Raw genomic sequence first — 27,646 nt, 5'->3', positions numbered from 1 at the left:
CCGTTTTCCTAAGAGTGTTGTGTATTTGCACATATCTTTAGGAGATTTGGGGCTGGTTTGCAGCACTGAGTTTTCTAAATGTGTGGATGAAGGCTGCTCAGAGTAGTATATTCTGCGAGACAGTGATTTCTTAATGCAGATTTCTGAGGAATGCACAAGAGAGATGTGTAGCAGGGGGGAAAGCTATATTCCCATCCTTGCAAAATTCTCCATGCATTGTATTGCACAGTGAGGGAAATGCTCATTAAATCTTCAGCACTAATCCATTTAATTTTTTGAACATGTTCTCTGACAGAATGAACTAGCACGTGGAAGAATATTCCAGCCAGTATTCTAAATAGGCAGAAATTATAACATATAAACTCTGGAAATCTGGAGCTATAGATTATTATAGCTCAGGACTAGAGCTTCATCTGGAAATACTGATGAAATTCTAACAATGTGTATGAACCATTTTAATAGGTGCCAACTGCAAGCATTACTGTGGAGGGGAATCCTGCACTTAATCGTGTTAGATGGACACATTCTGGGCGAGAGATTGCTGTTGGTGATTCAGAAGGACAGATAGTCATATATGATGTGGGAGAGGTATGTAACTTGGATTTCTCTACAGTTTTCTCAATTCTGTTGTTACTGTTTGTTTGTTATATTTGGTTAATATTCATGCCAGGAATAATGTCCGGGTCCTTCATTTTAAAGCCCAGAATTAATTCTGAAGTAATATTTCCACTTCAGTTAAGCTTCCTGGAGTATTAAAAACTTTTTGTTCTGATCTATCAGTCATGCAGCTGAAGGTAAAACTATGTCATTTGGGAGTACCTGAAATGAGATCTAATAATTACTGATTCAGTACAGCCTGAATGCAACCCCTACTGCAGCATAGAGGGGAGCAGTTGGATTTCATCTCCTTTGCACTTGTCCCAAAGTTAGTTGTTACCACAGTTCAAATAAGTCTAGGAATGTAAATTGTGAACAGAGGCTTTTGCAGATCAGTTCCTAATGTTGTACTGACAAACAGGTGTAACATGCAAAGAATGTACCCACGGCAATCCTCTCTCACTCCCTCCCTCACCAGTCCTGTACGTTGACTTCCCTTGTACGCAGCTCAGACGAGCAGTCTTGTGGGCAGTGTGTGTCACAGAGTGCAAAGTATTCTGGTATGCTGGGAGTTGTGGTTATGCTGAATGGCAGTGGAACTTGCTGCTGCTGAAACCTTCACCCTATTCTTTTGCCACTGAAGCTCATGTCAAGTGCAAAAAAAGGCTGATTTCGGCAGCAAAAAATTGGGTCAAGTCTGCCTCCCTGTCCCTTCCCAATAGCAGCAAACTCCACCGGTGCTCTAGAGGACTATGATTTCAGGAATGCCCTGCACTCTTGTAATGCATACTGTCTGCATCACTGCTCCCTGCAGCCAGAAAGGCAGAGCAGGGTGTGGGAGGCTGAGGTGTGTGTGCGCCATTCCATGCCCCCCCAACCCCTCCCCCAGTCCTTCTGGTTCCCCTCCCCTTCGGCAGCACCTGGGGCATGTGCCTCACTTACCTGCCCCACGTTACACTACTGGTGATTAAGATACCTACCCAGTGTGCCAGGGAAAAACTAGATGTGGACAGTGAGTTTCTTAATGGGTGCTATTACCTCTCCAGATGGAAGGATGCTTGCCCAGGCAGATGTTTTCTACTTTAAACGTAAGACTTGACCATTCTCTTGGCATTCTTATCAAGCACTGACTTTATTAATGTAAAGAGTATTAAGTCATGATGAGTTTCTGGACAGTGCATACAAATTATATTCGTTAGCATGACTTTATTCAAGAGATCTTTAAAATGTAATTGGTTATATCAACACTTGCAGTTCACAAACGATATTAGTGGATGGATTTAAAATGAGCCTGATTCTATTCTGTTTGTACTTACCTGAGGATACAAATTTCATATTTTTCCACAGCAAATTGCTGTCCCTCGCAGCGATGAATGGACTCGTTTTGGTCGGACATTAGCAGAAATAAATGCGAATAGAGCTGATGCAGAAGAAGAAGCTGCAACTCGCATACCTGCATAAATCTTTCTTTCAAAACAGGCAGCACCCGTGGATTTGGGAATGATTATAAGTGTTAAGACTAAAGATGTGGTTGTCCAAATGATGATGACCTTGGGAGGGAGATGTGGGCTAAACTGGATGTTGAAAATGTATCAAGATCACTGAAAAGTAAATCTTGCAATGTCACTTTTTTATATAGAATTACAAGCACACTCTTGGATTTGTAACTTTTAATAGAGTTGACCTCAACTTTGCAAGGGTGTACTTTGCTGAAACACTAACACAGGTGTTAGACTGTTTGACTTTTCCAAGTTTACACCAGTATAGTTAAATCTGGAAAGTAGACCACCTGAGTTCTATTTCTAAATCAGACCTCCTGTATGACACTGGCTAATACTCATTCACTAGTTTAATCTCTGAAGGATTATAATTGTTAGGCAATTAGAACTACCCATGGAAATGCATGCATTTGTTCAAAGTAACCTTTTATCCTATTTCTTTCTTACATATAATGGGCTCCAGGCTCTGGTAGTGGGTTATATAAATGAATGAAAGACTTCATCTGTAATCACTTACACTTATTTGACAATAGAGCTTGTCTTTATAGAGTACTACATACATAATACTGTGTCTGGGGCTCTTCTGTTTGTTTTTTGTTTTGAATAAGTGCAGTAAAGGGGAAATGGCTTTATAAATAAATGCTACCTGAGCTTTTATCCTCAGCTCAGTCCTATGGTATGTCTCCCTTCTTTGTCTGCATCCAAACAAAGATGTTACTAATCCACTAAGAGCTGCTTATTTACACTGAAAACAAAGTTTTCCACCTCTTACTTCCAAGACGCGATTGAGAGTACCAAAAGGAAGGATTCCTCGCCTCTTCAGTACTGTAATAGCTAGACTCTAGCCTCTTAGTTGCAGCTTGTACAGCTATAGAATGCAGTATTAGAATATTCCATGAGGTTAGCTATTAAGTGAGCAAAGAATTTAGGAATTTGTCCTTGCTTGCTGTCTTGGGCAGGAATTTTTCAGGAGTAGCAGCAGGACCATTGAATTCCTGTTGCCCAGATGTAAAGTTTATGTCAGAAACCTTATTGTAATGTGTAAAGCTGAATGGAATTACCTGTAGTAAAAACTGTACTCCATGGTAAACTAAAAATAAAACGGCTAAGCAACCAGAAGTAGTAAAAAGAAAAACACTCCATTTTCTGCCAAGCAACCTATCCTTGGGAAGAGATGTGGCCCTGTCTTGGGTCAGCATTTATCCCAAAAAATTTACAGCCAGCTTCTGTCACAAGAAGGGTTTCTCCTAAAGTCTTCTTTGCTCCAGCTCAGTTTCCACAGGCCTCTTTATACATCAGAGTGGATTACAGGAGGGGTCCAGCTCCAAGTCCTTTCTGGGTGACTGTGTTGCTCCCATTGAGCTTCTCAGATGGAAACTGCCTACAAAGGCTGCCAGCTTTCTGTAGCAACATACCAGTCTGCTTTCAGCTATATTTCCCTTGCCTCCCTCATAGTAAGAGAGACCGTTTTACCTTCTAAGGAGGCCTTTCCATTCTTGAATCAACACTGATTAACTAGAGCTGTCTGTTCCAATAAAGTGTGCGTTTCCCCTCTCTCCAAGACCAAGCTGCTGCTTTGTGCCCTGCTTGTGCATGTGGACAGTACTGTTGAGAAGGAGCTATACACATTCTTCTGTTACCTCAGTCTGTTTAAGTTAGCAAGAATCCTAATTTAATATAGTTCCTGCCAGACAAGTATTCAGTCCCACAGAGATTTTCCAGCCATCTTAGAACACTACTATTTTATGCTATCACTAGGCCAGGGATGGGGGGGGTGTCAGAATTCATCAAATTAAGTGTCAGAAACAGGCAACGCTACATTATTGTTATTTGTCTTCTGCTTTGGGTTCCATTGTCTTCCCATCTAAAGTAAGAGAGAAACAACTATAAGTTGCTAAGAGCTTTAAGGGAAGAGTGTGGCCAGCCAGATATATGAAAATCAATCCCACTCATTCTGGGAGCAGTCCTACCAAGGATGAAAGGGACAGGTTCTTATATTTCAAGAGCACTGGACACTTATTGCCTTACTATCAAGTCTAGTAGTAATCTCAGGGTTCCTTACATGGAATAAAGAAAAAAACACTCCTACCTAAAGTTGCACGCTTTTTCTGGACTCAACATGGCAGTTTATGATTCTTAACTGTTTATAAGAAGCCTGTCCACTTAAGCTTGGCATTGTGTAGGCCTGTTGATCTTCCTGTTTCTCTTTCTGCTTTCCTTTAAATTAACATTGCATCTCTGTCTGTTAGCAGTAGGTAGCTGTGATGCAACACAACATGCTTTGTCCAAAGCACTCAGTACGCAGTTGTTGCCACGTCCAAGCTAGATATAACACTGTCCTAAGGTGCAGAATCCTCTGAGGAGAAAAACAGCTTGCTGAGTTCGTTACTGAGGTTGGATACTTGTTGGCTTCTGAATTCAAAACTTCCAAGAGATATGAAATGGTAACCAATCTATGCTCTTCATATTTGACTTCCTTCTCCAAAGTTTTCTCAAACCTAGCTTGAAACCTCGCATGCCATTCTAGAATTACTTGTCTATTGAAGATAACATGCTAGTAGCAATTATTTTTCTTTGCAAGCAGACTGGAGCGGCTTCCAACACAAGCTGTTGCCAAAAACAATAGAAAAGTAGTGTTCGCTTCTAATGCGACAGCTCGCCACCATCCTCTCTCATCCAAGATCAGAGAAACAGTAGGATATTATGGGGACTACAACTGTTGAATCATAATGCGATTCTGATTGTAATGAATCCTGAAGTTGTGATTTGGGAAGAAGAAAGGAGGAATGTAACCTTGCAAATGCCATTGAGGGCTTAATTAATCTAGTTGTCATTTCCCACAATACAAAGGTAAAAACTTGGATAAAAATTAAGATGCTAAAAGGTAAATGTATAAAATGTAGTATTTTTCATCTCCAGCTTGATGTAGGAAATTATGAAATTCATAGTCAAGTAAAATGACTAATAGTACACACAAGTGGAGTGGTAGTCATATCTATGCTACTACTCTCAGCCTTGGAGCTTCAACAGTTATAATCACAAATTCAAATTTACTTAATGATTATTTTTAAAATATCAAGGGCAGCAAAGTTACTTTCCTGTCTTGAAGTGTCTTTTCTAGGAGTTTCAGTTCAAGATTCAGACTAGTGGCACATTATATGTGTACACATGCACAGGATAGCTGGAGTTCGTATTTTTTATGGAAACCAATGCTGCTGTTGTGTTCATAGAGTTCTCTTGTATTTGTGAGATGTGCAGTCACAGAAATTAAAGCACTTTTTTTTTGTGTTCATTCAAGGTGCACAGAGCTGGAACAGCAGCACTGGCCAATTTTACAGCAGTTGACAGAAAATCATAGTGGCTCAAGTGTAGGTTTGTAGGGCCCTCTCCCCCAAAATCAACAGAACTGAACCTGTCCCACCCTGTAAGAGGGAGACTCCAGATGAGTTGTTCTGTACATGTCTAAAAGCCAGGAATCAAGTTTTAAGATGGGCAAGGATAGAGCTAGAGGCCTCTTAAGCACAGCAATGCATTAGCTGAAATTGATGTGGGATGGCAGGATGTAGGCTATAAAAACTACTGTAGTCCATAGGCTACATGACCCATGGACTGTCTTGGCTGATACTTGGTAGCCATGAGGAAACTCCACAATACCCATTTCTTCTGTGGTTGTACAGGGGAGGGCTCAAGCAGACTTCATACGAGTTTCATGATTTTTGAACCACCTATGTCATCCTGGTCTGTATGAGAATTAATCGGGGTGGGAGGGGGTGGCGCAGCATCACAATTTGCTGCTTGAAAAATATTCTTCCACATTTACTGAGCAAACTTGAACAGGTGCCTGGTGGTTCAAAAATGATTCTCAGCAAAATACAAATACTGTACCATATCGTCTCAAATCCAAAACAAGGTCCCCTCACTTAACATGGGGGGGAGCCCCTTGTCTTAGACTACAAGCCAGGAGTTGGCATCAGAGCTGCAGTCATTGTCCCCCCCAACCTTGTCCCTGCCACCTCACCTCCCCATATCTATGCTCCCTGGCCTAGGCTGGAAGGTAAGTGGCAAGGGGGCAGTGACTGTGGCAACAGCTCTGGCGCCAGGTCCAGGGCTGAAGCTGCTACTGCTGCATGGTTGGGGCCAGAGCAGCAGATACTCTGTCCTTGTTCTCTGCCCCCAACTGAAGCAACAACAGGAAGGTAAGTGGCAGGGGAGCTAGCAGCAGGAAGGGGGACACCAGAAGGGGGAGAAGTGGTAGAGGCCAAGGAGGAGGGGTGCAAGTGGTGAGAGATAGGTGCCAGGGCTTGTAGGCATAGGGAGGAGCAAGTATAAAGAATACAAGTGGCAGGGGATAACAGGCACCCTGGGGGGCAGGCATGAGGCAGTGTGGGGGGAACAGGTGGCAAGCAGAAGGGGTCAGTTCATTTAAAACTCCCAGCTGTCTAGCCCCCTGCCGCTGCTTACCCATTGCAGTGGTGGGGGAGACTAATTTAAGGCAACCCTCTAATAATTAGACTTGAAATATGGAATCTTATAACAAATGTGTAAACCTTTCCATGTCTAGAATCTAATTTTTAGGTTGGGGGTGTCTTAAATTCAAAGTAGTCTTGGACTCAGGTAAATATGGTATTTCTGGGCTAAGGACGAGAAATTTTACACCCAAAGCTATTTCTAATCCCAGCAACTGAAAGCCACTTTAAAATGGATGTATGAGTGTACTTTTCATGGCCCTAATTTTAGTTTGCTCCCAGAAACTACCACCATACATTATAGCTGGCCAGAGAATAACTCTTATATGTGACTTTTAAGGCTTTGGAATTTGTTTCTATCCCACAGCAAAAACACAAGATAAAACATTTTTCAGCATTTTTGTGAAGAAGAATTACTGGAACATCCATTTTTAGATTAAGGTAAAAGTTTTTTATTCATGTTTCTCCCCCATTTTGAGGTAACCTCAAACTACCTTGTTAAAAAAAATAAAAATCAATAAATATTTACAAAAGTGGTTCAGCTGAACCAAAACAGCATATTTTGAGAAAAGTTTAATTGAAAAATGTTCTAGCCAACTCAATGATGCAGGTCCACTCCCACTGAATCACTATTCTAGAACATGACATTGAAATGCCATGCAAGTCTGATCTAACACTAAGCAAAATTATTTGGTACCTGTATTCTTGATTTTTTTTTTTTTTTTTTACTGGGTCAGAGAATGGTTTTACATTGCTGTTTAAGCTGCACTGTAAGCCATAAGTTCTGTCACCAATTCAATTCCTGGTATTATTTAAAAGAAAGAAAAAAGCAAGCTTCATTCTATTACGAGAAAGTTCATATGGAGACTGGCTACAGTAATTGGAATGATGGCTTCAGGAGGTTATCCTCATTCAATAGGTTTGAAAGTGAAATGCCTTCAGGCTTCCATCAGTTTGGTTTGTCAAAAGTACCCCCTCTATTTTCAATCCAAAGTCATGCTGTTCAATTTGACATTTGCCCTGTATATTTTCACCAACCTTATGATAGCTGCTATCTGTTCAGCTGAGAAACACAGGAACTATATAAAGCACAGACACATCATGGGATGATTTCTACCCTTCAGGCATGAGAATTCTTAATGAGCTCAGACTTGCAGCTTCTGCTAGAACTTAATTCTGGTCCTCCTTGGAAGGATTTCCTTTCACTCCCCACCCACTTCAAAACAAGTTAATTTTAATTCTAAATTAATTTTTCAAAATCCCTATAAATGAGTTCCTACTCCTCCTGTGTGCTCTTGACAACAGTTCTATACAATAGAACAGTTTGCTGGGCTCCGGCATGCATCTACATCTGTGCAGTCAGGTTTTATTTGTGAAAACTTTTAGAAAAGGAGCTCTAGTTTCAAGCAATTTATAACCATTCTATGCTTCCCAACAAGCTACAGTTTGCACTTCCACCTACACACCTTCAGGTATTAAGGAAAGTGCACACAGAATTTCTTTGTCAGCCCAGATCCGCAGAGTTAAGGACATACTAATACACTAGGGCCAGGGATGTTAGATACTGTAAATGATCATCATGGGAGCCTCACTGTCCAATCACTATTTTGGAACTGGAAGAAATATAAATGCTATCTCCCATTGCAAAGACTCCTAAGGCCTTGATCAAGTCAAGTCAACAAGCTGTGACAAAGATTAAATGCCAGTAGGTACCAAATATTTTTCAACCCCTCAAGGATTTGTCTTTAGCAGAACAAAATATATAGATGTTAAGTGTGAGCTGCCTAGGAAGTCAATACCCAGGGGAAACTGCCTAAACAGGTAATTCTCTCTGACCAACAAAAGGGAACTAGGAGCTCTATTACCATCTTGTTATATGTACACAATTCTATTAAAGTCAAGGGGAGTTTTGTTCAAAATTGGATTGTAACTCATTAAGTACTGTGCAACATATGACACTTTCAGTACAGTGCATTGCAGCACCCATGAAAGATTTGGGCGTACTTGTTTGATACAAAGCCTGCAATGGCTGGACATTACTACTCAGTTCTTAACAAGCTCCCCCTCCTCTCTCATATGTTAAAGCCATTGCCATTCAGCTACTTTAAGCTGAATTAAAATATTAACTGGAATAAACCCAAAGCAACTCTGACTGTTTGCTTCATTCTTTTAATCCTCCAAGCTTTTACAGTAAATTGATCTCCCAAGGTATTTAATTCAGCAAAGAGTATGTCATACCGCACTTCTAAGATAGGTGTAAGCAAGGATAGAAACCTCCAGTCCTTACCTGGCCAATGTCTGCCTTCTGAAATGGACAAATCTTTTCAATTAAAATTGCTGCCAGGAATCAAGTAGTGACTAGTTGTGCTTCTGTTTATATCTAGTGAACAGAACAACCAATCAATTAATCAATATACTGTTGGTATTTTACTACTGCCCTACACCTCCTAATATCTAAACAGACTAAGAAATCTGACAGTGCTGTTTCCTCTCTCCTCTCCTATAGGAGAATAGATTATAAATATGACTGGAATTCATGCATATCCAATACATGGCTGGAACTTGCAACTGCAGTCCCATGAAACCAATGCCCCACTGCTTGAAAGTGCTTTTAATTTGGCTAATTTACCTGAAGCAAAAGATATACATAATTTTTTCAAGCACTGTAAAATCATCCCAGAACAAAAGCACCCATCCTCTGGCAAGTAGCCTAGTGCCTCTATTTTATTTTTCTGGAAAATCAAGATTTGCAGAACTTTTAGGGGGAAGGAGGGAGGGAAGACTCATTTTTCATCCTAACAAAAAAGAATGTAGCTCTCCTTCAAAGAAGTATAACCAAATGGATTAATTCTTATAATACTTCAAACCCACAAAGCCAGGAGGGCTTGTGGCTCCCTCAGCTGTCAGAAGTCATTCTACTAAAGCTACAGGAACCTCTTGTGCAGAATACAGAGCAGCCTGTAAATCTACAAGGCTGAATTCTAAGATGCCTGCATACATTCACACAGTGCTGCACATCAGATGCTAACCCCCCTGGCAGCAGGGGTAGGATTTCTCATGCTGCACATTAAATAAAACCCTTGTTCAGTAAGGCACAATCATAGTAAAATGGATACAGTGCCTGTTAAACAAGAGCTTAGATCAGAATTCAGAATGTGAATATTCACCAATCAACCCTTGTATAATCAATTTCTTAAACTATACAGGGAGTCAAATTTATCCCTAGGCAATTTCACTGAGGTCAAGAGTTACATCAAGGATGAGATTTTGTCCAAGGCCTTTTATTAGTTAATTACAAGTATGAGACTTTGGGGACTTGCTTGGCAAGCTACCAACATATCATGGCAATTATTTTGTTAGAATATGGCAAGGGTAAACCAGTTGCACTGAATTCATGAAACTTATTCAGTACAGTTTACAGAAAAAAATTAGAGTGGTCACAAGAAAATCTACATATATATTTTCACTACATTTTAAACACGCTATTCCAGAGATAAGAAACATCACCAACTCATAAATATGTCAATAAGATAAAATATCCAACCCCATATCACCGTGTCAACAGGCATATACCTATAGGTTCCAAAAATTAAAATATTTCTCAAACTCAAACATATACAGTTCCTGTACATTACTCGAGTCAGTGTTTGGCATTTTTATGCATCTGACTTACCTGTTTTAAAACCTTGACTAATTCTGTAAGAAAAAATATACTAGATTATGGTCATAACAGTCTCTTTCTGTTCCTAAAAATCTGCAGCTCACGCTGACAAATATTTGATGGCTTATTTCTACAAAATACAAAAAAATCAGTTAACTGACTTTAAATAGTTTTTAAATACATTTTATTGTCACATGATTCTTAATAAAACACCTTCAAAACATTCTGTACATTTCAAACTATTTAGAACTGCAATACCCATTATATAAATGTAATTGTGTAGAGATGCCATGATGTCTCTGTACAAAGATGTACAATATGTACAGTAACATTAACTGCAAGCTGTGCAAAGCTAAATCTAGGTTACTAATTCATGCCACCAGTTAGAAAAAAGGTCAATGCATAGAAATAAAGCTTCATTCTGTTTCTTGTGTGCAAGTGACTAGTTTATAAACATATGTTGTATATCATAAAGGAGTAATTTGAATTGAATTCTCAGGTCAGCTAGAGCAACATGCAGCTGAGTGAATGGCTATGGTACTGTTCTTGAATATTTTTTCCACATTGCACCACTTTACTAGGCAGAAAGTCATCTCAGGATTCAGCTGCTACTTTTAGTTGAATTGAAGCAACACCAGAGGATTTGAATTTTGGAAGATACAGGCCAAACTTGTTTTCTATGCCAGCAAATGTAGCTGTAGCAAGTCTGTATCCACCTATGTGGTCAGGATTAGCAGGAGGAAGGTCTGAGATTCGAGATTTTGGTGTAGGTTCTGATCCAGAAGGCTTGCTGTTTGTAAAGAAAAATAGAAATATTGTAGATTGACAAAGGTTTTTCACACAGACACTAAGCAACATAGCAAAATTGATAATAGCTTCTTTTAAACAGCTGTGATCAAGTAGATCAAGCCTAAATTTCATTTCTGGATACTTTAAAAGGGCTTACAAAACCTAGTAGCAACAGAAATATCTTCTGATATTTAAAAAAATCTTATATTTAAATAAAAATAAGGAAAATATTTTGAACGAGATTTAAAAAACAACTTGGTTAGCAACCCAAATGCAGCAGCTATATTTAATGCATTAAAACCATTGAAACAACTTATATTTCATGTTGCTGGGATAGTGTAATAATATACAAGTAAAATCAGTTCAATCTTTTTAAGCTCTCTCAATATGAATGCCCAAGATGTTATTAGTAAAATACATGAAAGCATGTTTTCTTTTCTTCCTTTTTTTTTTGCATAGGGTACTATTAAAGCAAAATTCTGGCACTACAGCTAATCAAAACCACTAAGTTTAAAATCCATTGGTTCCCACAAAGTCTTTCCATGTAGTTCTCTAGAGATTAAGAAATTGAACTTGGCAGGCCCTGCTTGCATATTTAAAACAAACATTTGCACTTACAGCCCTCCAAAATCGACATAGAACCATCGCTGCAGAAGTTCATAAGTGACTAAAGTAACACCAAACTGAGGAGAAGATCTGAATACACGAGCTGTTCGATATTGAAGATAGTAATATTAGTGCAGGGGAAAAATGTGAACATTTAAAATCAACTTGTATGCAACTAAAATTATAGCTCCCCCCCTGAAAACTTTATTGTTATGAATAATCCCTAGTCAAGTGAGAAAGATCCAGTACATAAAGTCAGTTCCCTACCTCCAGCTCCCTTCCAAAAAGCCGAAGGGCCTTCTTCTCTAAGTATCTTCCCAAAACAGTCAAGAACTCCACTGTATGTTGTCTGACCAGCTCGTGCTGCCACTTGCAGTCTTGTCTTGATGACATCAGCAGGGGTTACCAAGGAAGCAGCAGGAACACCTTTTAGAAGAAAACAGCATTTAATTTGCACAAAATATCTTGTAAAATATAAAACATTTATAGTGTTGAAGAATATAAAACTGCAAACTGTAATATTTTGAGAAATCAAGCCCTAAAAAAAAACACATAAACTAACACATGTTCTAGTATTAATATAAAGTATTCAAAGCACAGCACAATTCTGCTGTGTTTCTTCTAAATCTCAATTAAATTTTAAGACAGGTGCTAAAGAAAACACTGTACAAATGCAGTCAAGATTACTATAAAACTTTGACAAAGATAATAACAGAACAATTTTCTCTATTGCCCCCATTTAAGTTTCACTATCAATTATGTCAAATCATTTTATTTAAAAAAGTTTTTCTACATATAGTTCAAGTTGCATACACTCATAAAAATAAGGATTAAAGTTTCCTGACATAAATTAGTTGTGCTCTCAAATATTACTGTGCTTTTTAATATTAATAGTTCTATCGAACTATCAGACATACAAAGTACTTTGTAACTAGATAGCTGATTAACTAGTCTGCACAGCTCCCAGGTACAACATTCTAAATCCTTCATTGATTCATTTTTAAATGTGTTAATATGCACAGTGATCATTTAAGAGTCCTTTTTTTCTACAGTTCCAAATGGCTTTTGGCCATCTTACTAGTAAAACAGAAGACACTTAAAAAAAAAAAGACTGACAATGAAAATGTTTCAAAAGTCTATTTGTGACAGACACTATGGGAACAGCTGGCAGTAATGGGAGACACTGGTAGAGCAGCAATGTCCTTAATTTCTTATTCAAATGAAAAAGAGAAGGCACAGGTAATGCCCACTTCTTGGCAGAGAACTGTGTTTGCTCTTGGAGGCAATTTGTGAATATTTATGATTTTTTTCATTTAAATTGTAATCACTTACCAAAATTAAAACATCCCTTTGCCTGGAATTCGAACATTTGCTTTCAGCCTCAGCTGAATTTTTAATTACAAGGTATGTTATCTCCACAGATTTCCTTACCAGCCAGGAAAGACATCCTTAATCCTTTTTTGGGACTGACCTTTGAAGTAAGAGTTTCTTCAAATTGTTCAGAAGCCCTAAACTAGACAAGTCATTTTCTTCCTAGCCCTTCTTTCAGTGTACATTCATCAAAGATTCAAATTAGTCTTCAAGTCAGAGAGCTTGGTAACAAGTAAAACCCCATTGAGATAGACCAAATGTGACTACAAGTTGCTGAGCTGCATTACGCTGTTTATCCACATTTATGCAAATGTAATTAGCTCTCATCAAAATTACACAACCTCCCACCAAGGATAACAATGATCAAATTTAGATTAAGTCAGATACAATAGTATATTACCTTTCACATATATGGGACAGAAGAATGAATATTTATTATTGCCTATTAGAAGAAAAATGTTACTTCTAGAAAACATACACAGTAAAGTTACCTGCAATGGCACCAGCTGCCAGGAGACTCAACCCACCCACATGGCCATTTTCATCAGCCAGCAAAAGTTTACTATGAGCATAAACAGGAAAGTAGATTCCAGAAAAGGGAATGTCTCTGAGGAAACAGGCTTTGGCACCCTGGCACAGAAACAAAACAGTACAAACAAGTTATGCAAATATGGTTACAACTGAAATCTGGCAAACAGTGAAACCTGCCTGAGCCAAGTCACTCTAGGTGACCTACCTGGTACATAGCAGGTGCAACGATGTCTCAGAATAAAGGATGTAGATTTAAACATCCAAACAGAAACCCTCAATCATTCAACCATCTCTGCTAAAGCAGCAACAGTGTTCACATCTAATTTTACTAAGCAGCCTTCAGTTAAGGCCTGCCATCAGTTGCTGGATAGATACTTTTTTCCACCTCTCACAAACATCAACTTAACTTGTAAAAACCTCATAAACCCTTTGTGCTCAGCCTGCCAACAAAGTAGCATCCTGCCACATCAGGGAAGGGAGGTAGGACCTTTGTTTGCCATTTGCTATATGACTCCATAAGATCCTGGGCACATTACATAAGTCCTGCCTGGAGGGCTTCATACCGCTCTCTGCTGATTTACCCTGGCTGATGCAGGGAATGTGGATGACTCTCTGGCCCAAGAATGGAAATCATTCTTGGATAAAACTTGTTTTTTACAGGTCTACAAGCAACCTAAAATATTTTTCTGTAGAGTTTAAACACACCGTAATAGTTCTCAATTTGCTACTACAATGTCATGTCAACAACCGTCATTTTAAGTCCTAGATTATTCATCTTATGCAGGGTGACATAATTCCTCCTGTACAACACATAAGTAATTGAATTGTGTGGGAAAGTCTCTTCCCCCAATTTTGAGGACGTGCCCTGGCTACTATAGAAACAGTCTCTTCTGCCTACCATTCCAGTCCACATTGGCAACAGCATTTCCCAAGCTCTGTGGTTTTTGCTCCATTGTAGCAGCACTGGCCACTCTCATGTCCCTCCAACTTCAGCTGCCACCATTCATCTGGAGCCAGTCAATAACTGTGATTCCCATACAGCTTTTCTCCTCCCCCACAAGGGGGTGTAACCCATACTGCTGTACAGAGACATGGCCACTGTGCTTCTGCGTTTCCAACATGAGGAAGAATATGCAAAAGCAGATCCAGTAAGATCTTCTCTGGCTCATTTCTTAGCTTCCCCTCCCGAGCGATACACAGGAGGAAACAGTCTTCTGCATGGGATCTATGGGATCCCACTGGTGCAGATGGCTTTTTGGAGACACTGTTGCTTGTATGAACTTGATTTTTCACAGTTTCTGACTAGTTCAATCCAGTTATTTACTTCACTAAGATTTGGATTGCTTTTTTAATTGCAGTGAATTCCAAATAACCTCATTAGGGTTACTGTGCATTTTAAAAAATGGCAAATTCTTAGTAAGCTTAACTTTTTAATCACCAAGCACAAAATGGTAATTGCTCTAAAATGTCCTATGTATCAAAACGTCTATGACCTTTAAAACCTCATAGCTGTGTGAATGTAATCCACTGAATTCAGAATAAAAGCTGCAGCTCTGGAGGTAAATTTACACTTTTTTAAAAAGTATTATCATAGCTCCATAAAACTAAAACAATGTGTTGCAAGTGCACAGCTGCAGACAGGTGCTGAATTTACACATTACCCCTTGCACTGGCTAAAGGGACAGAAAGAAATACTCTTCCTTGTTTAAGAAAACTAATAGCTTCTGCTCCATTACATCTGATCTGTAATGATGGTAGTAAATATACCTGCAGGGAAGGAATCTGTTGACTGGCATTCTACTAAAGTACAGTACAGTATGGGCTTTTTTAATGGAATTCATTATTGACAAATCCCACCACTTAACTTCTTAAAGATCCGAATCCTACTAAACTCTACTACTGTTTCACTGTCGTCAAATTATTAAGACAAAGAGAGTACCCTGCTGCAGAGATAACAATGGAGATAACTGAGATTCAGAATAAATGTAAGACGAATACAAAAGGAAAGCTAAAGAAACTTTTCACAAAACCCCACCAAATGAAATGATCCGTGCCAGAAGCCAGCAGGTCTCCAATACAGGACTCCCTGCAGCTTAGTATAAAAGCCCAAAGGATGGAATGGGGGAGTATTTTTATGTATCCCACTGCCACTAATATAAATGTGTTTTTTTTCAGTTTTCTACTGTGGGGCTGCTCGGCAGGAAGAGATTGTTTTTAAATTTGAAAAGGTTTCTTTGTTTCTCAACAAAGGTTTTGTTTCAACAGTTTTTAAGTTTAGCATAAAATGGATTAAAAGCAGTTACTGAGAGTGCTCAGAGTAGGAATACATACCTTATAAAGACCAAAAATCCCCAAGTCCTTTAGAACAGTAAGGGCACTGACTCTGGGCCCTGTAGTGATCTCTCCCGCTACCTGCAACCGAATCTTCACAATCTCCAGTGGATTAGTGAAGATGACTTGTGATGCCCCTGCCTGAAAGACCAGAGAAAAGAATTTCAAGTAAATTCTCCCACTCAAACATGCCATTAAAGGTCCACTCCTGCAAGGTGCTGAGTACCTTCCACTTCATTGAATAAAGCTCTATGACATATATAAGAATAAGCAAAAACAGTAACACCCTGTCATAGTTTCATAGTTTCTAGGGTCAGAAGGGACCTGAGTAGATCATCTAGTCTGAGCCCCTGCCATGGCAGGAAAGAGTTCTGGGGTCAAACGACCCCAGCAATGTGTACATCTAGCCTCCTCTTAAAGACCCCCAGGGCAGGAGCCAGCACCACTTCTCCTGGAAGTTGGTTCCAGATCCTAGCCGCCTTGACCGTGAAGTAGTGCTTCCTGATATCTAGCCTAAATCTACCCTCTGCCAGCTTGTGACCCTTATTCCTGGTTACTCTTGGTAGCACTTGGGGGAACAGGGACTTCCCCAGTGCCTGCTGATCCCCTCTGACTAGTTTGTAACAGGTCACTAGATCCCTCCTCAGCCTTCTCTTGTGGAGGCTGAACAGGTTCAGGTCCCGTAGCCTCTCCTCGTAGGGCCTGCCCTGCTGCCCCCTGATCATGCAAGTGGCCCTCCTCTGGACCCTCTCCATGTTATCCACATCCCTCTTGATGTGCGGCGCCCAGAACTGGATGCAGTACTCCAGCTGCGGCCTGACCAGTGCCACACAGAGGGGGAGGATCACCTCCTTGGACCTGCTTGAGATGCATCTGTGGATGCATGACAAGGTACGGTTAGCCTTCCTAACTGCATCCCCACACTGCCGGCCCATGTTCATCTTGGAATCAATGATGACTCCAAGAGCCTTTTCCGCCTCTGTACTGACAAGAAGGGAGTTCCCTAGCCTGTAGGTATGGTGCCAGTTGTTCCTCCCCAGGTGCATCACTTTGCACTTGTCAGTGTTGAATTCCATCCTATTCTCATCCGCCCACCCTTGTAACTTTGCATGAAGTCCCCATCCCCTGCTTTTATCCTGAAGTCCTCATCTCCTGTGTTTTTTAAAGTTGCAAAGTTTGGCATTTAAAAACAAAATCAGACTTCCATAGTCTGTCTATAATTAATTCCATTTCTGCTTCTCTCTGTTATCCCTTTTTCGAAACAGCCATGTAACCATCAAAAATCTATCAACATTTCTCTAGATCAGATGCTAGTCTTGGTCATAATATACATGAATGTTTGGCTGTAAATACATATAAAGAAATAAGATAGTCTCAATGAATGCAGGGAGCTGGACCTGATGATCTCTGAGGTCCCTTCCAGCTCCTAACTTCCATGAATCAGAGCAAGCCATCTTGCAACCAGAGGTTACCTGGCATTAGAAAGGGAGACTTTACATTTTAATACCATATCAATGTTAGGGGAATAAGTATGAGGCTTACAATATGCAGCAAAAGCTCAGAAATTGATCTTTTAGTTGCCATAAGATCTAAAAGCAGAGTAAATTTGTGCAAGTATTATTTTCTATGCTATATTACAATGGTTCAAGACATAGCAATCAGACAAAACAATGACATGTCCTTTGTATCTAGGGATGCTGCTATATAAGAGAGAGCAAAATTAAATTTGTATTTGTAATTTTAAATCACTGGTGGAATGCTTTGAGTGTATATAAAAGCTTTCAATTGTTCTAAGCAGAAAGAAAAAAAAATAGTTTTCCCAACACTTCCAAATCTGTTACAAGATACAAACAAACACAGACTAGCACTGTGCATGTCACTGACCTGGGCCTGACAGATTTAACAGCTGGCAACTTGTTTTGTATTATCAAAGCTGAAGCACTATCTTGTACATTTCCCCAAGTCATACTGCTGCATGAGCTGCTGTACAGAGTCTGCATTTTAATCCGAGACTTTCAGAGAGGTGCATTTCATATTTAATAGAGATATTCAACCTGACAGTTCAGTTCCAGAAACATGTAAACCCACTTGAAAGTGACATGTTTAGACTTCTCTTTGGTATGCTGTAGGTACTGCCTTTCACTTCTGGCAAAGTACATGGTAAATCACAAAATGGGTAACTTGACTTAAATGCCTGCCCCAAATCCCAGCTTCCCCCCCCACTTTTTAATTTAAAACTATTTACAAATTTTACTTAAAACGTGCCATAGAACGTGTCCAATCTTATTCAATTAATATGTTTCTCTCCTTATAAAAACTCTTAAACTCTTCTCTTACACTAACCATAACCTGTCAAAAACTTCATTCAAGGAAGGGAAAATACCCTTTATAAAGGAAGCTGCCTTTTTAAGCAATTCCTTCTTTATAAGCACAGTGAAAAAAAATGCTAGAACTTGCTATATTCTCTCCTGAAAAGCACCAACACCAATGGTTTTAAAATTCCTGACCCCAAATATGCAGTTCATCCAGCTCAGCCTTCTTTGCCAAGCAATAGGTCAAGTGCAAGCTGGCCTTTCTATGATGTATCTGTCTATACCTTCATCTTCCTACCTACCTTCAAAGGCTGGAAACACAAGTGTACTCTACTGCTTGCCCCAGAAGCTGATAAAGCCAGGTTATTTTAGACCAGGGATGGATGGGCACTGCAAAGCCCATGGACATTTAGAGAATAAATTTCCCCCTCTGTTCTATTGAGGAACATCAAGCATCAGCAATTTCACTGATCATAACTACAAAATGCATAGATGGCTGTTTGAACTTGGTAATTAACCATGCTGACATTCAAACAGTCACCATTATACTTCAGGGAAGAAAAACTTGAGCCAAACAGGGACCTTTCCTATGTGTATACATGTAGCTCTATTGTTTACCATATTCATGATTTACTGTCCTCTCAAGACATCTCCCAAACAAAGGAGCTAGTTCTTTAGGTACCCTTCCCCCTTTTCTTCTAAATGAAAGTAGAGATTTTGAAACAGTTCCTGGAACCACCAAGAAACTGAGCCCCCCACAGGCTACCTCAGTTTAATCCCTAGTTCTGACTGGAACCATACACAGCATATTCTCCCAATTCATAAACACCAACAGTACCCAAAGTAATCATCAGAGCCAGGTTCCTTTCTGTCTCCTCCCCTGTCCCCCTACTGAAAAAGGTGCATGTATGAATGCATGTGTGTGCATCTGCACACACACACAAGTGCATGCGTGCACAGCTGTGCTGAAGGAGGAACATTTCAGTTTCAATCTAAAGATTTGTAAAATTGCCAGGCAGCAAATTTGTTAACAATCTAATTTTTTTCCAAATTGTATTAAATACCAAACCAATTTGAAAAGTTTGACTTCTTTAAATTAATTTCAGTAAATGTGGCAGAAATAATCTTAGGCAGGAAGCTGTCACTAACCTCAAATATATCACAAAAATAAGGCTTTAAGTTACCACACATTTAGATGTTCAACTAGAAAGTCTGTTCAGTTTGACAATTATTTGGTAAGCTCATTAAATGTGCATATTGCATTTATATACATGTGAAATTGTTTTTTATTTTTAAGCTCTTACAAATTAGCATGTCCTGCAGGGCAGGCAAAATAACTATCCCTCATTGCCTGACACCCACCATGGAAACAAACAGACAAATTCATAAACATTTCTATTTTCTACAAAGCCAATCTTTCTGCAATTAACATTCACTCTTTTTAGACAAATAAGTGGCTAGGTCTCTGCTAAAATCCAATGACAGCCCACTTCAGAAAGGAAAGAATTGGAGAAACAGGATTTTGATACACCACACTAAGTTTTATATGAAAAATATAAAATATACCTTTGTTGAGCAGGTAACTACATAAAACACAACTGCTGGCAGAGCCCCCAGATGTGTTCTGGCTTTCCTGTTAGCTTTGAAGAACACCTTTGAAAAGTGGCATTGATCATACCAACCATGGCCAGGTACAGACATTACACTTTTACTAGTATAAGTGATCATAAACCAGTCTATATCTATAACAGAAGTTCTGAACAAAACTATAGACAAAACTGGTCTATACCTGGAACAGAACAGAAGTTCGGCACACAGACTTGTTTAAAAATGGTGGAACCTGGTCTAAGATTTGTTCTCCCTTCCCCCCACTAAAGGGTGAACATGTGTTGTGTTCACTACTGATCTAAACTACGATGCTTACAGAAAACCGTGGAATTTAGATCAATTCTGCCTCAGGCTTTTTGAATGTCTGTACCTAGCCCATGTTAACAACTGGCACATGTGATTTTCTATATACAAGCATGTATCACAAAGGAAACTTGGGAAGTTCTGCACTAATTTACATAACCATCACCAGGCCCAAATTTTAAATGTTGAAATTTATTTATTTATTTTAAGAACACTCTTCCCAAACCTTGATTTCACAGAACAGCTCAATTCTTTGCACAGTGCTACACTTGTTCCTGGAGCAGTAAAAACACTTTTTTAATATAAGAAACTACTCATGCATAATTTTATTGAATTCAGTGGGACTGCTTGTCACGTCCCTATATGCAACATAGGAATAGATGGTTAAGAGGGATATAAGGTAGAAAAGTTCACTTACAGCAAACAGAGGGATAGTATAAGGCATCTTAGTTTTTGTCATGTATATACTATATTCAGCTTTTCCCTCCCAAGTTTTTAAAGTGTGTCACATGAACAGGAGCCACTGTTGGAAAGATCGTTTTGAGAAGGAATAAGGAGAAGCAAGCAAATGGCAGATGGGAGAAGAGAGATTATGTGAGATAAAGAGAACAGCCCTGAAGAGGATGCAGAGCAGCATTATCAGGTTTTAACAAAAGGAAATATTGTATTAGAACTTTAAACTCTCACAATGAAAAATTATCATTTAATGCAAAAATTTAAGAAATACAAATGCTTTGTCTTTACTATACGATCACATTGCCATAAATATTTTGATCACTTCACTTACCATCCATCGCCTCTTAGAACTTTAATATCACATTCAAATTCCTGTTTGGAATCACTGTTCCCTCCTGCTACATACTTGCCCTCAGAAGCACAGTCACAGTATAACATGCCTCCAAGTAAGGAGTGACGCTAAGAAATTTGCTATCTAAAGGTGGGAGGTTGATTGAATATGAAAATTCTTTCAAATACCACTACTTCATGGATCTTCCCAAACTACTACATTTTAGACACTTCTTAGTTATCTACTGCACATTGCACAAAGGTTGAATTTATCTGACAAATACAATAATCATCATCCATTTGGAACCACTAACACAGATGCTGAACAAGTGCAGGACCTCCTATATAAGTCTTTATATGCTTCTATAAAAACATCTAATGCAAAAATTATGCCAAAATTGCATGAAATATTAATAAATTTTCTTCTTCAAATGAACTAGATTCTGCTTGTCCATATATATACACACACACACACATATTCATATATATATACATATATATATTTTTACACACACATGCACACACATATAAATGCTTTTTCAAAGAATATTTGAGTACTAATATTACAGATTGCTTTATTTTTTCCTGTTAAAAATCCCTTTACACGTAAATAACTATAGGCATTAAAAAGCATTTGAAACAAATTAATTTCTGAATGGAAGTTATTCATATATATCAGATATACCAATATTCAAAAGTTTCTACTTAACCTTAATGTCATGTAAAATAACTCCACAAGGAGCAAATAAAGGAACTGAAACTGACAGCAAAGGTTATGAGAGAAAAGATACAGCTTGAGATCCCACAGCAAACGCCTCATGACATGCCAAAGGCTGAAGGAAATACACAAAGGACCCTTCAACATGGGACCTCTTGCCCTTTCCAATTCCACCCAAGAGGCATATGTTACAAAGGGAGAGAAGGCCTGCTCCAAGCCCTTGTTTACTTTCTACTTGGAAGAGCCACATCCTGGCTCAAAACTAACTTCCCATACAAACACCTAAAAATAAGACAACAGTCTCTAAATCTGATTTTTTTAAAAACATCAATACCATTTCCCAGTCCAAAGGCAGGACTTTCTTTTCTTTTCTTTTCTCTTTCTTTTACACACCTAATGGAAGCCTCCTGAATATTACAAAACATTAGGCCCCTGTCCACATTTAGGCCTGCACTAGAAATACACATCATCAAAAAATGTTTTCAGCTGAATTTGCTCTTCACATGGTCTGTTGGAAGAGCTTGGGAAAAAATGTTTCTACAAAATGTACAAAAGCATGAGATGAATATGGCCTGACAGCTCAAATTCTATATTTCATCTATTACCTTTTGTTAGTTAAAAATAACAAAATATTTTAGTTTCCTTTTTTCCCCATATATATAATTATTGATAAATATCTATTTACCAGGTAAGACAGAATGAGATGCACTAAAAACATGAAAATATTAAAAATTCTTTTTAGAAACAGAAGTACCAAAGGGTGTGTCCAGATGAGTGCAGCCATGCAGTATGTGGCGCCACAAACACATCTGCAGCGCCACATACCGCACAGTTCAGTGCTCTCCACACTGCAAGGGTGCACTGCCTGTGCATGCGCTGCTCTGGGTTTTTTTGCCCCCTGGATATCCATGGATTGCTGCTGTTGCAGCCCCAAGAGGCCCGCAGGACTCCAGGTAAGGCTGCAGGGGCCAGCCCAGTGCTAGCCCCATCCTCCCCTACCACCTCCTGCGTGACCTGCCACGTGCCAAAGCATGTGTGGCATGGGTGTTCCCCAGGTGTAAGTACTTCTCCCTGGGGAACCAAACATCTGCCCTTGTCTGGACACAGCCAAAGTGTTCAGATTAGGTATCAATTTTTCTTTCTTTTTTTTTTTTTTGGAGTAAAAAATTATAATTCTGAAAGAAAACCAGTTTCCTGTATGACACAAACTACAGTTTTAAAAAAATCACAGAATGTTTTGAAAGACTGTACAAGTTTTTAACATATCATTTATATGCCACAGAGATATATATTGCTTTAGTCATCAAATATGCAATCTTGCCAAATGAAGAGAAAACAAGTACTTACAATACATGTGTTTGCTTTAAAAGTTGTCATTAGTATGATCCCACAACAGGAGCACATGTGCCCATCTTCTGCATTTCAATGTTCATGCTATGAATATACTCTGTACTCCTAAACAAGGAATGCAAAGGACAGGATGGCCACAACCCTCCCCATGGTCCTTTGTAACTCCGATTAAGTGGTACATAAGCACTCCAAAACAGAAATACAGTGTGATGATAAAATCCATGCTAACCACAACATCTCACAGAACTACAGTGGCTGTACAAAAAGTTGGCATTCTTTCTTCAAATGTGCTTCAGTGAGGATTCCACTGTCAGCAATTTGTAAATAACATCTGCTCAGAAGGGTGAGAAAAGCTTCTTAGCAATGTTAAGTAGCAACTGGAGGACTGGTCTCCCAAATTTGGGATCTGATCCAACAGCCCAGTCTAGAGCATAATCCTTGACAAGCATGAGCTATGGATCCATGTAGCTGCCCTGCAGATTTGAAAAACTACGGGCACATTTAGAAACAGATCAAAAACAGTTTGGTGTTTAGTGGAGAGAGCTATGAGAGTAAGTGGGAGAAGCAGGCTGGCCAGTTGGAAACACAGGGAGGTGATCCTCCCCCTGCATGCAACATTTGTCAGGCTGCAGTTGGAGTACTGCATCCAGTTCTGGACGCTGCACTTCAAGAGAGATGCGACTAGCATGGAGAGGGTCCAGAGGAGGGCCACTCGCATGATCAGGGGGCAGCAGGGCAGGCCATCAAGGTCTGCATGACAGGCAGCCAGAGGCAGGTAACTATTAATTTTCTAAATTTTTAGGGGCCCCGCGGGTCTGATAGAATGGCCTGGCAGGCTGCATCTGGCCTGTGGGCTGCATTTTGCCCACCCTTGGACTAGAGGGCCTGAACCTATTCAGCCTCCACAAGAGAAGGCTGAGGGGGGATCTGGTGGCCGTCTACAAATTCACCAGGGGGGATCAGCAGGGAATAGGAGATGCTCTGTTCCCCCAGGCACCACACGGGGTAACTAGGAATAATGGCCACAAGTTGACCGGGTTCAGACTGGGCATCAGGAGGCATTACTTTATGGTTAGGGTGGCTAGGATCTGGAACCAACTTCCAAGGGAAGTGGTGCTTGCTCCTACCTTGGGGGTCTTTAAGAGGAGGCTGGGTAGACACCTGACTGAGGTCATATGACCCCAGCATGCACTCCTGCCCAAGGCAAGGGGTCGGACTTGATGATCTGTTTAGGTCCCTTCTGACCCTAGCTACTATGATATGATACTATGATATGATACAGTGAGAAGGAACGCATTATCTATTTTGACAGTCTTTGCAGTGAAATAGTCTGAATCTTGAATGTTGTCACAAAAATAAGGTGTAAACGGTCCCAAAATTTATTTTAATCAGTTTTCACACAGCTCTGGATATGTCCAGAGTACCTAGTTCAGTCTTCCATCATGTAGAACATGATTTTAGGAAAGACACTGATCACTTGATTACATTAACTGGCATACTGAAACCACTTCAGGAATGAGGTCTCAATGCCATTTGCCCTTATTGGTAATGAGTGATAGAAGCTCACTTGAACACTGAAGCAATGGATACCAGAAAAACTGATCTGATAGTAAGATGATGGATGATGAATACTTAAATCTGATCTTGTGAAAACAAGTCTAGGAAATACAGGAGCCTGACTGGTGGTGAGGGATTTGTTTGGTTTGTTTTGGACATTATCAGGATGAAATCACCAGTTCAGCACTGAAAGGACATGAGGTGGTAATTAGGACTTTCTTCTTCTTTTTCACTGTATGCCCTGCAGGGAAGTACACTCACCTAAACTGTTTCAGGTTGGACATAAGGAAGAAATTCTTTACTGTCCGAGCCCTCAAGGTCTAGAACAGCCTGCCATCGGAGGTGGTTCAAGCACCTACACTGAATACCTTCAAGAGTAAATTGGATGCTTATCTTGCTGGGATCTTATCACCCCAGCTGACTTCCTGCCCTTTGGGCAGGGGGCTGGACTCTATGATCTGCCAAGGTCCCTTCCAGCCCTACTGTCTATGACATCTATGAAACCAGAGTTGCCATTTCTTCTCATAAAGCCTGGCAAGCAGCATGACAATGTGTATATATATACAGGGGCTGTCCAACTCCTGAGTGGCAGGGGGCTGCCTTACAATCTGAATGCTCTATGGGTTATGTTGCTGCACTATACTTGGTATCCCCCAACACACGCTACAGTGTGGCAACACCCCCATGCTCTGAACACCATGCCATGCCATACCACATGCCACCCCACCATGTCACATAGGATGCTCAAGCCCAATGTATTGTGCTGGCAGCCCTGTGATGCACCATGCTGTGCAAGGTCTGAGTCTCCCCCTTCTAATGGCCTCTCTTGGCCCTGCTGCCATGCTCCAGGGGCAGGGGCACCTAGGGGAAGCTGGAAGAGGGAGAGGGAGCCCAAGTGTTGCAGGTTAATTCCTCAGGGGCCAGATACAGACTGGGGGCCTGATGTATATACCTGCAAATCAGTACAGCTGTAGCTGGGTGCCTTTGTTATGTAGCATAGTGAAAATGCAGAAACAAGAGTCTGTCTTCTGGTGACTAAGACCTTTGTTATGAAATCTGTCCTAAACCCTATGAACTCTACTGTCTATGGTAGGATACATGACTATTACTCGTAGTTTAAGGGGGGGGGGCAAATGGGGTGAATATAAAAAGAGCACACTTAAACTCTGGCAGAGTACCCTCATATGATCTGCTCCTGCTCAGCCAATCTAGATACAGATGTGAATATCGTTTTTCTGAGGTATGCTACTATCACAGCAAGATATTCCATAAAGACTCTCAGGGCTGTGAATAGCCTGTATGGTAGTACTTCGTAGTGGTAATGACTTGGCCCTACCAAATATGTCATTTATTTCCCACTGACTAGCTAAATGGTGATGTAAAAGCATATATCCTACAAATACGAGTCACAAACTGGGCCTCAAACCAAAGTAAGTGAAAGGTGGAGGCAAGAGTTATCATTCTGAGAATGTGAACATGTTTGGCATTTGTTCAGCTCTAAGATAAGCTCTCTTATTCTTCTTTAAATAAAATAGAAAGAGTAGGAATCTTTTTCTCTCTATTACTACAGGGCTTCCTCCATGACCCCCACACAAGTCAACAAAGGCCATTTCTTTTGTAATAGGCTCTCATGAGAAAGGGATAGGGAATGAGGGTGTACTTGAGGGAAGGAATGAAATGTGCTGTGGACAGGTACTGGCAATGTCTTGCACCAATTGTTGGTTGTCTTCTTTCACCATCCCCAGTTAAAAAAAAAGATAAATTCTTTCCAAAGGTCAGCTCTGAAATGGCCTTTATGTAGAACTTGATATGCCTGTCAGAACTGGCTGCCTCTGGGAGGGAGCCTGGTATGCAGTGAAGGAGGTTGACAAGAAGCAGCTACTCAACATCCTTTTCTCTTTTTTTGTAACAGCCTAATTTGTAAAAAGTCATAAGCAAAACACTGAGTGAAAAGAAGAAGCTCTTCAAAGAAATACTGATTTTGAAACCCTAGAAGTGTCAGTCTGCTTCCATCTTGCTTCTCTGAGCAGTATGGGGAAGCTGATGAAGGGCTGCAGTCACTCCAACCTTGCATGGCAAGATGAAAGAGCACAGGATGCATGTGAACCCCACAATGAATGCTGTTATTTGGAAGATTCCAGCTCACATGTATGAAACTTGTTTCATAGATGATATTTTATTCTACAGCCTGATGCTTACGTTGCCATTTGAATGTAAACCACATACTACTAAGGAGCAGCAGCACTGATAACTGCAATGCTACTTAGTACCCTAGAATTCCATTAAATATTTAATTTATGAATCACTTAAACTAAGCATGTAAGTATCAAATAATAAGAGACAAATTATAATACTTTAAAATGAATGAACCAGCTCAAATGCATAGCCTGAAAATAGAAATAGTATGGAAGAGAATACAATAGTAACACAGACAACCCTTCGTAATAATCAACACTTTGATTACTACAAGTTAACAGAAGAGGGGAGAAAAAGGAAACACAGGATTCCCCAAAATGGGCAAAAATAAGCTAAAAACAAAGTGAGATGTACACTGTGTCTTGAAGGCAGCAGTGACGGATGGATGCACCTCAGAAAGAGAGTTCCCGGGAGAGCACCTTTTACTGAGAAAACCAGGGCCTGGACCCACACTGAACTGAAGTACTGAAACACGGTAGTTAGGGTAACTGCTCATAAGAGAAACATTTGATGATACTTTGCACAATAAACTAACATCTAGACAGATACCAGAAAGTGAAAAGATCTTCTTCAATCTGTATTCCTAAGTAGAAAACATCCATAGGACTACATGGAATCTTAGCGTAGAAAAGAATGCAGTTCATCCTTCGACAACATCAGGAAAAAGATTAACTTAAAACACCAGCTCGGACACGTCACAGTGGACAACATTCAAATCTCGACCACTATGCTGACTGCTTCAGGGAAAGAATGAACAATGAAATAATCAACAAACACCACCATAACCTCTCCCTCTCACAGAGAAAGGCTGTAGAATCTCTAAGATCCAACCACCAAATAGTAATAAAACCAGAAGATAAAGGAGAAGCTACAGTTATTCATAGATTCATAGATGCTAGGGTCGGAAGGGACCTCAATAGATCATCGAGTCCGACCCCCTGCATAAGCAGGAAAGAGTGCTGGGC

The 27,646-nt window shown here is 39.9% G+C and overlaps 2 protein-coding genes across 8 annotated transcripts in view; one reads left to right on the top strand and one right to left on the bottom strand.

Annotated features, from left to right (window-relative positions):
• Positions 1 to 3,212, top strand: part of DYNC1I2 (dynein cytoplasmic 1 intermediate chain 2) — a 36,224-nt gene extending 33,012 nt beyond the window's left edge. For both annotated transcript variants that reach the window (XM_019553685.1, XM_019553684.1), the window contains 2 exons: positions 463 to 588; positions 1,945 to 3,212. In XM_019553685.1, coding sequence (XP_019409230.1) covers positions 463 to 588; positions 1,945 to 2,058 — 240 coding nt within the window. In that variant the 3' untranslated portion in view covers positions 2,059 to 3,212. The remainder of the gene's footprint in view (positions 1 to 462; positions 589 to 1,944) is intronic.
• A 6,612-nt stretch (positions 3,213 to 9,824) lies between these two features.
• Positions 9,825 to 27,646, bottom strand: part of SLC25A12 (solute carrier family 25 member 12) — an 88,241-nt gene continuing 70,419 nt past the window's right edge. For all 6 annotated transcript variants that reach the window (XM_019553677.1, XM_019553679.1, XM_019553680.1 and 3 more), the window contains 5 exons: positions 15,852 to 15,992; positions 13,481 to 13,619; positions 11,886 to 12,044; positions 11,631 to 11,721; positions 9,825 to 11,013 (listed from right to left, as the gene is read on the bottom strand). In XM_019553677.1, coding sequence (XP_019409222.1) covers positions 10,818 to 11,013; positions 11,631 to 11,721; positions 11,886 to 12,044; positions 13,481 to 13,619; positions 15,852 to 15,992 — 726 coding nt within the window. In that variant the 3' untranslated portion in view covers positions 9,825 to 10,817. The remainder of the gene's footprint in view (positions 11,014 to 11,630; positions 11,722 to 11,885; positions 12,045 to 13,480; positions 13,620 to 15,851; positions 15,993 to 27,646) is intronic.

Source organism: Crocodylus porosus, unplaced genomic scaffold, assembly GCF_001723895.1.
Source record: "Crocodylus porosus isolate Cpor-Errol unplaced genomic scaffold, CroPor_comp1, whole genome shotgun sequence".
Lineage (NCBI taxonomy): Eukaryota > Metazoa > Chordata > Crocodylia > Crocodylidae > Crocodylus > Crocodylus porosus.
Note: the sequence above shows the minus strand (reverse complement) of the source record. Positions and strands in the feature narration are given on the sequence as shown.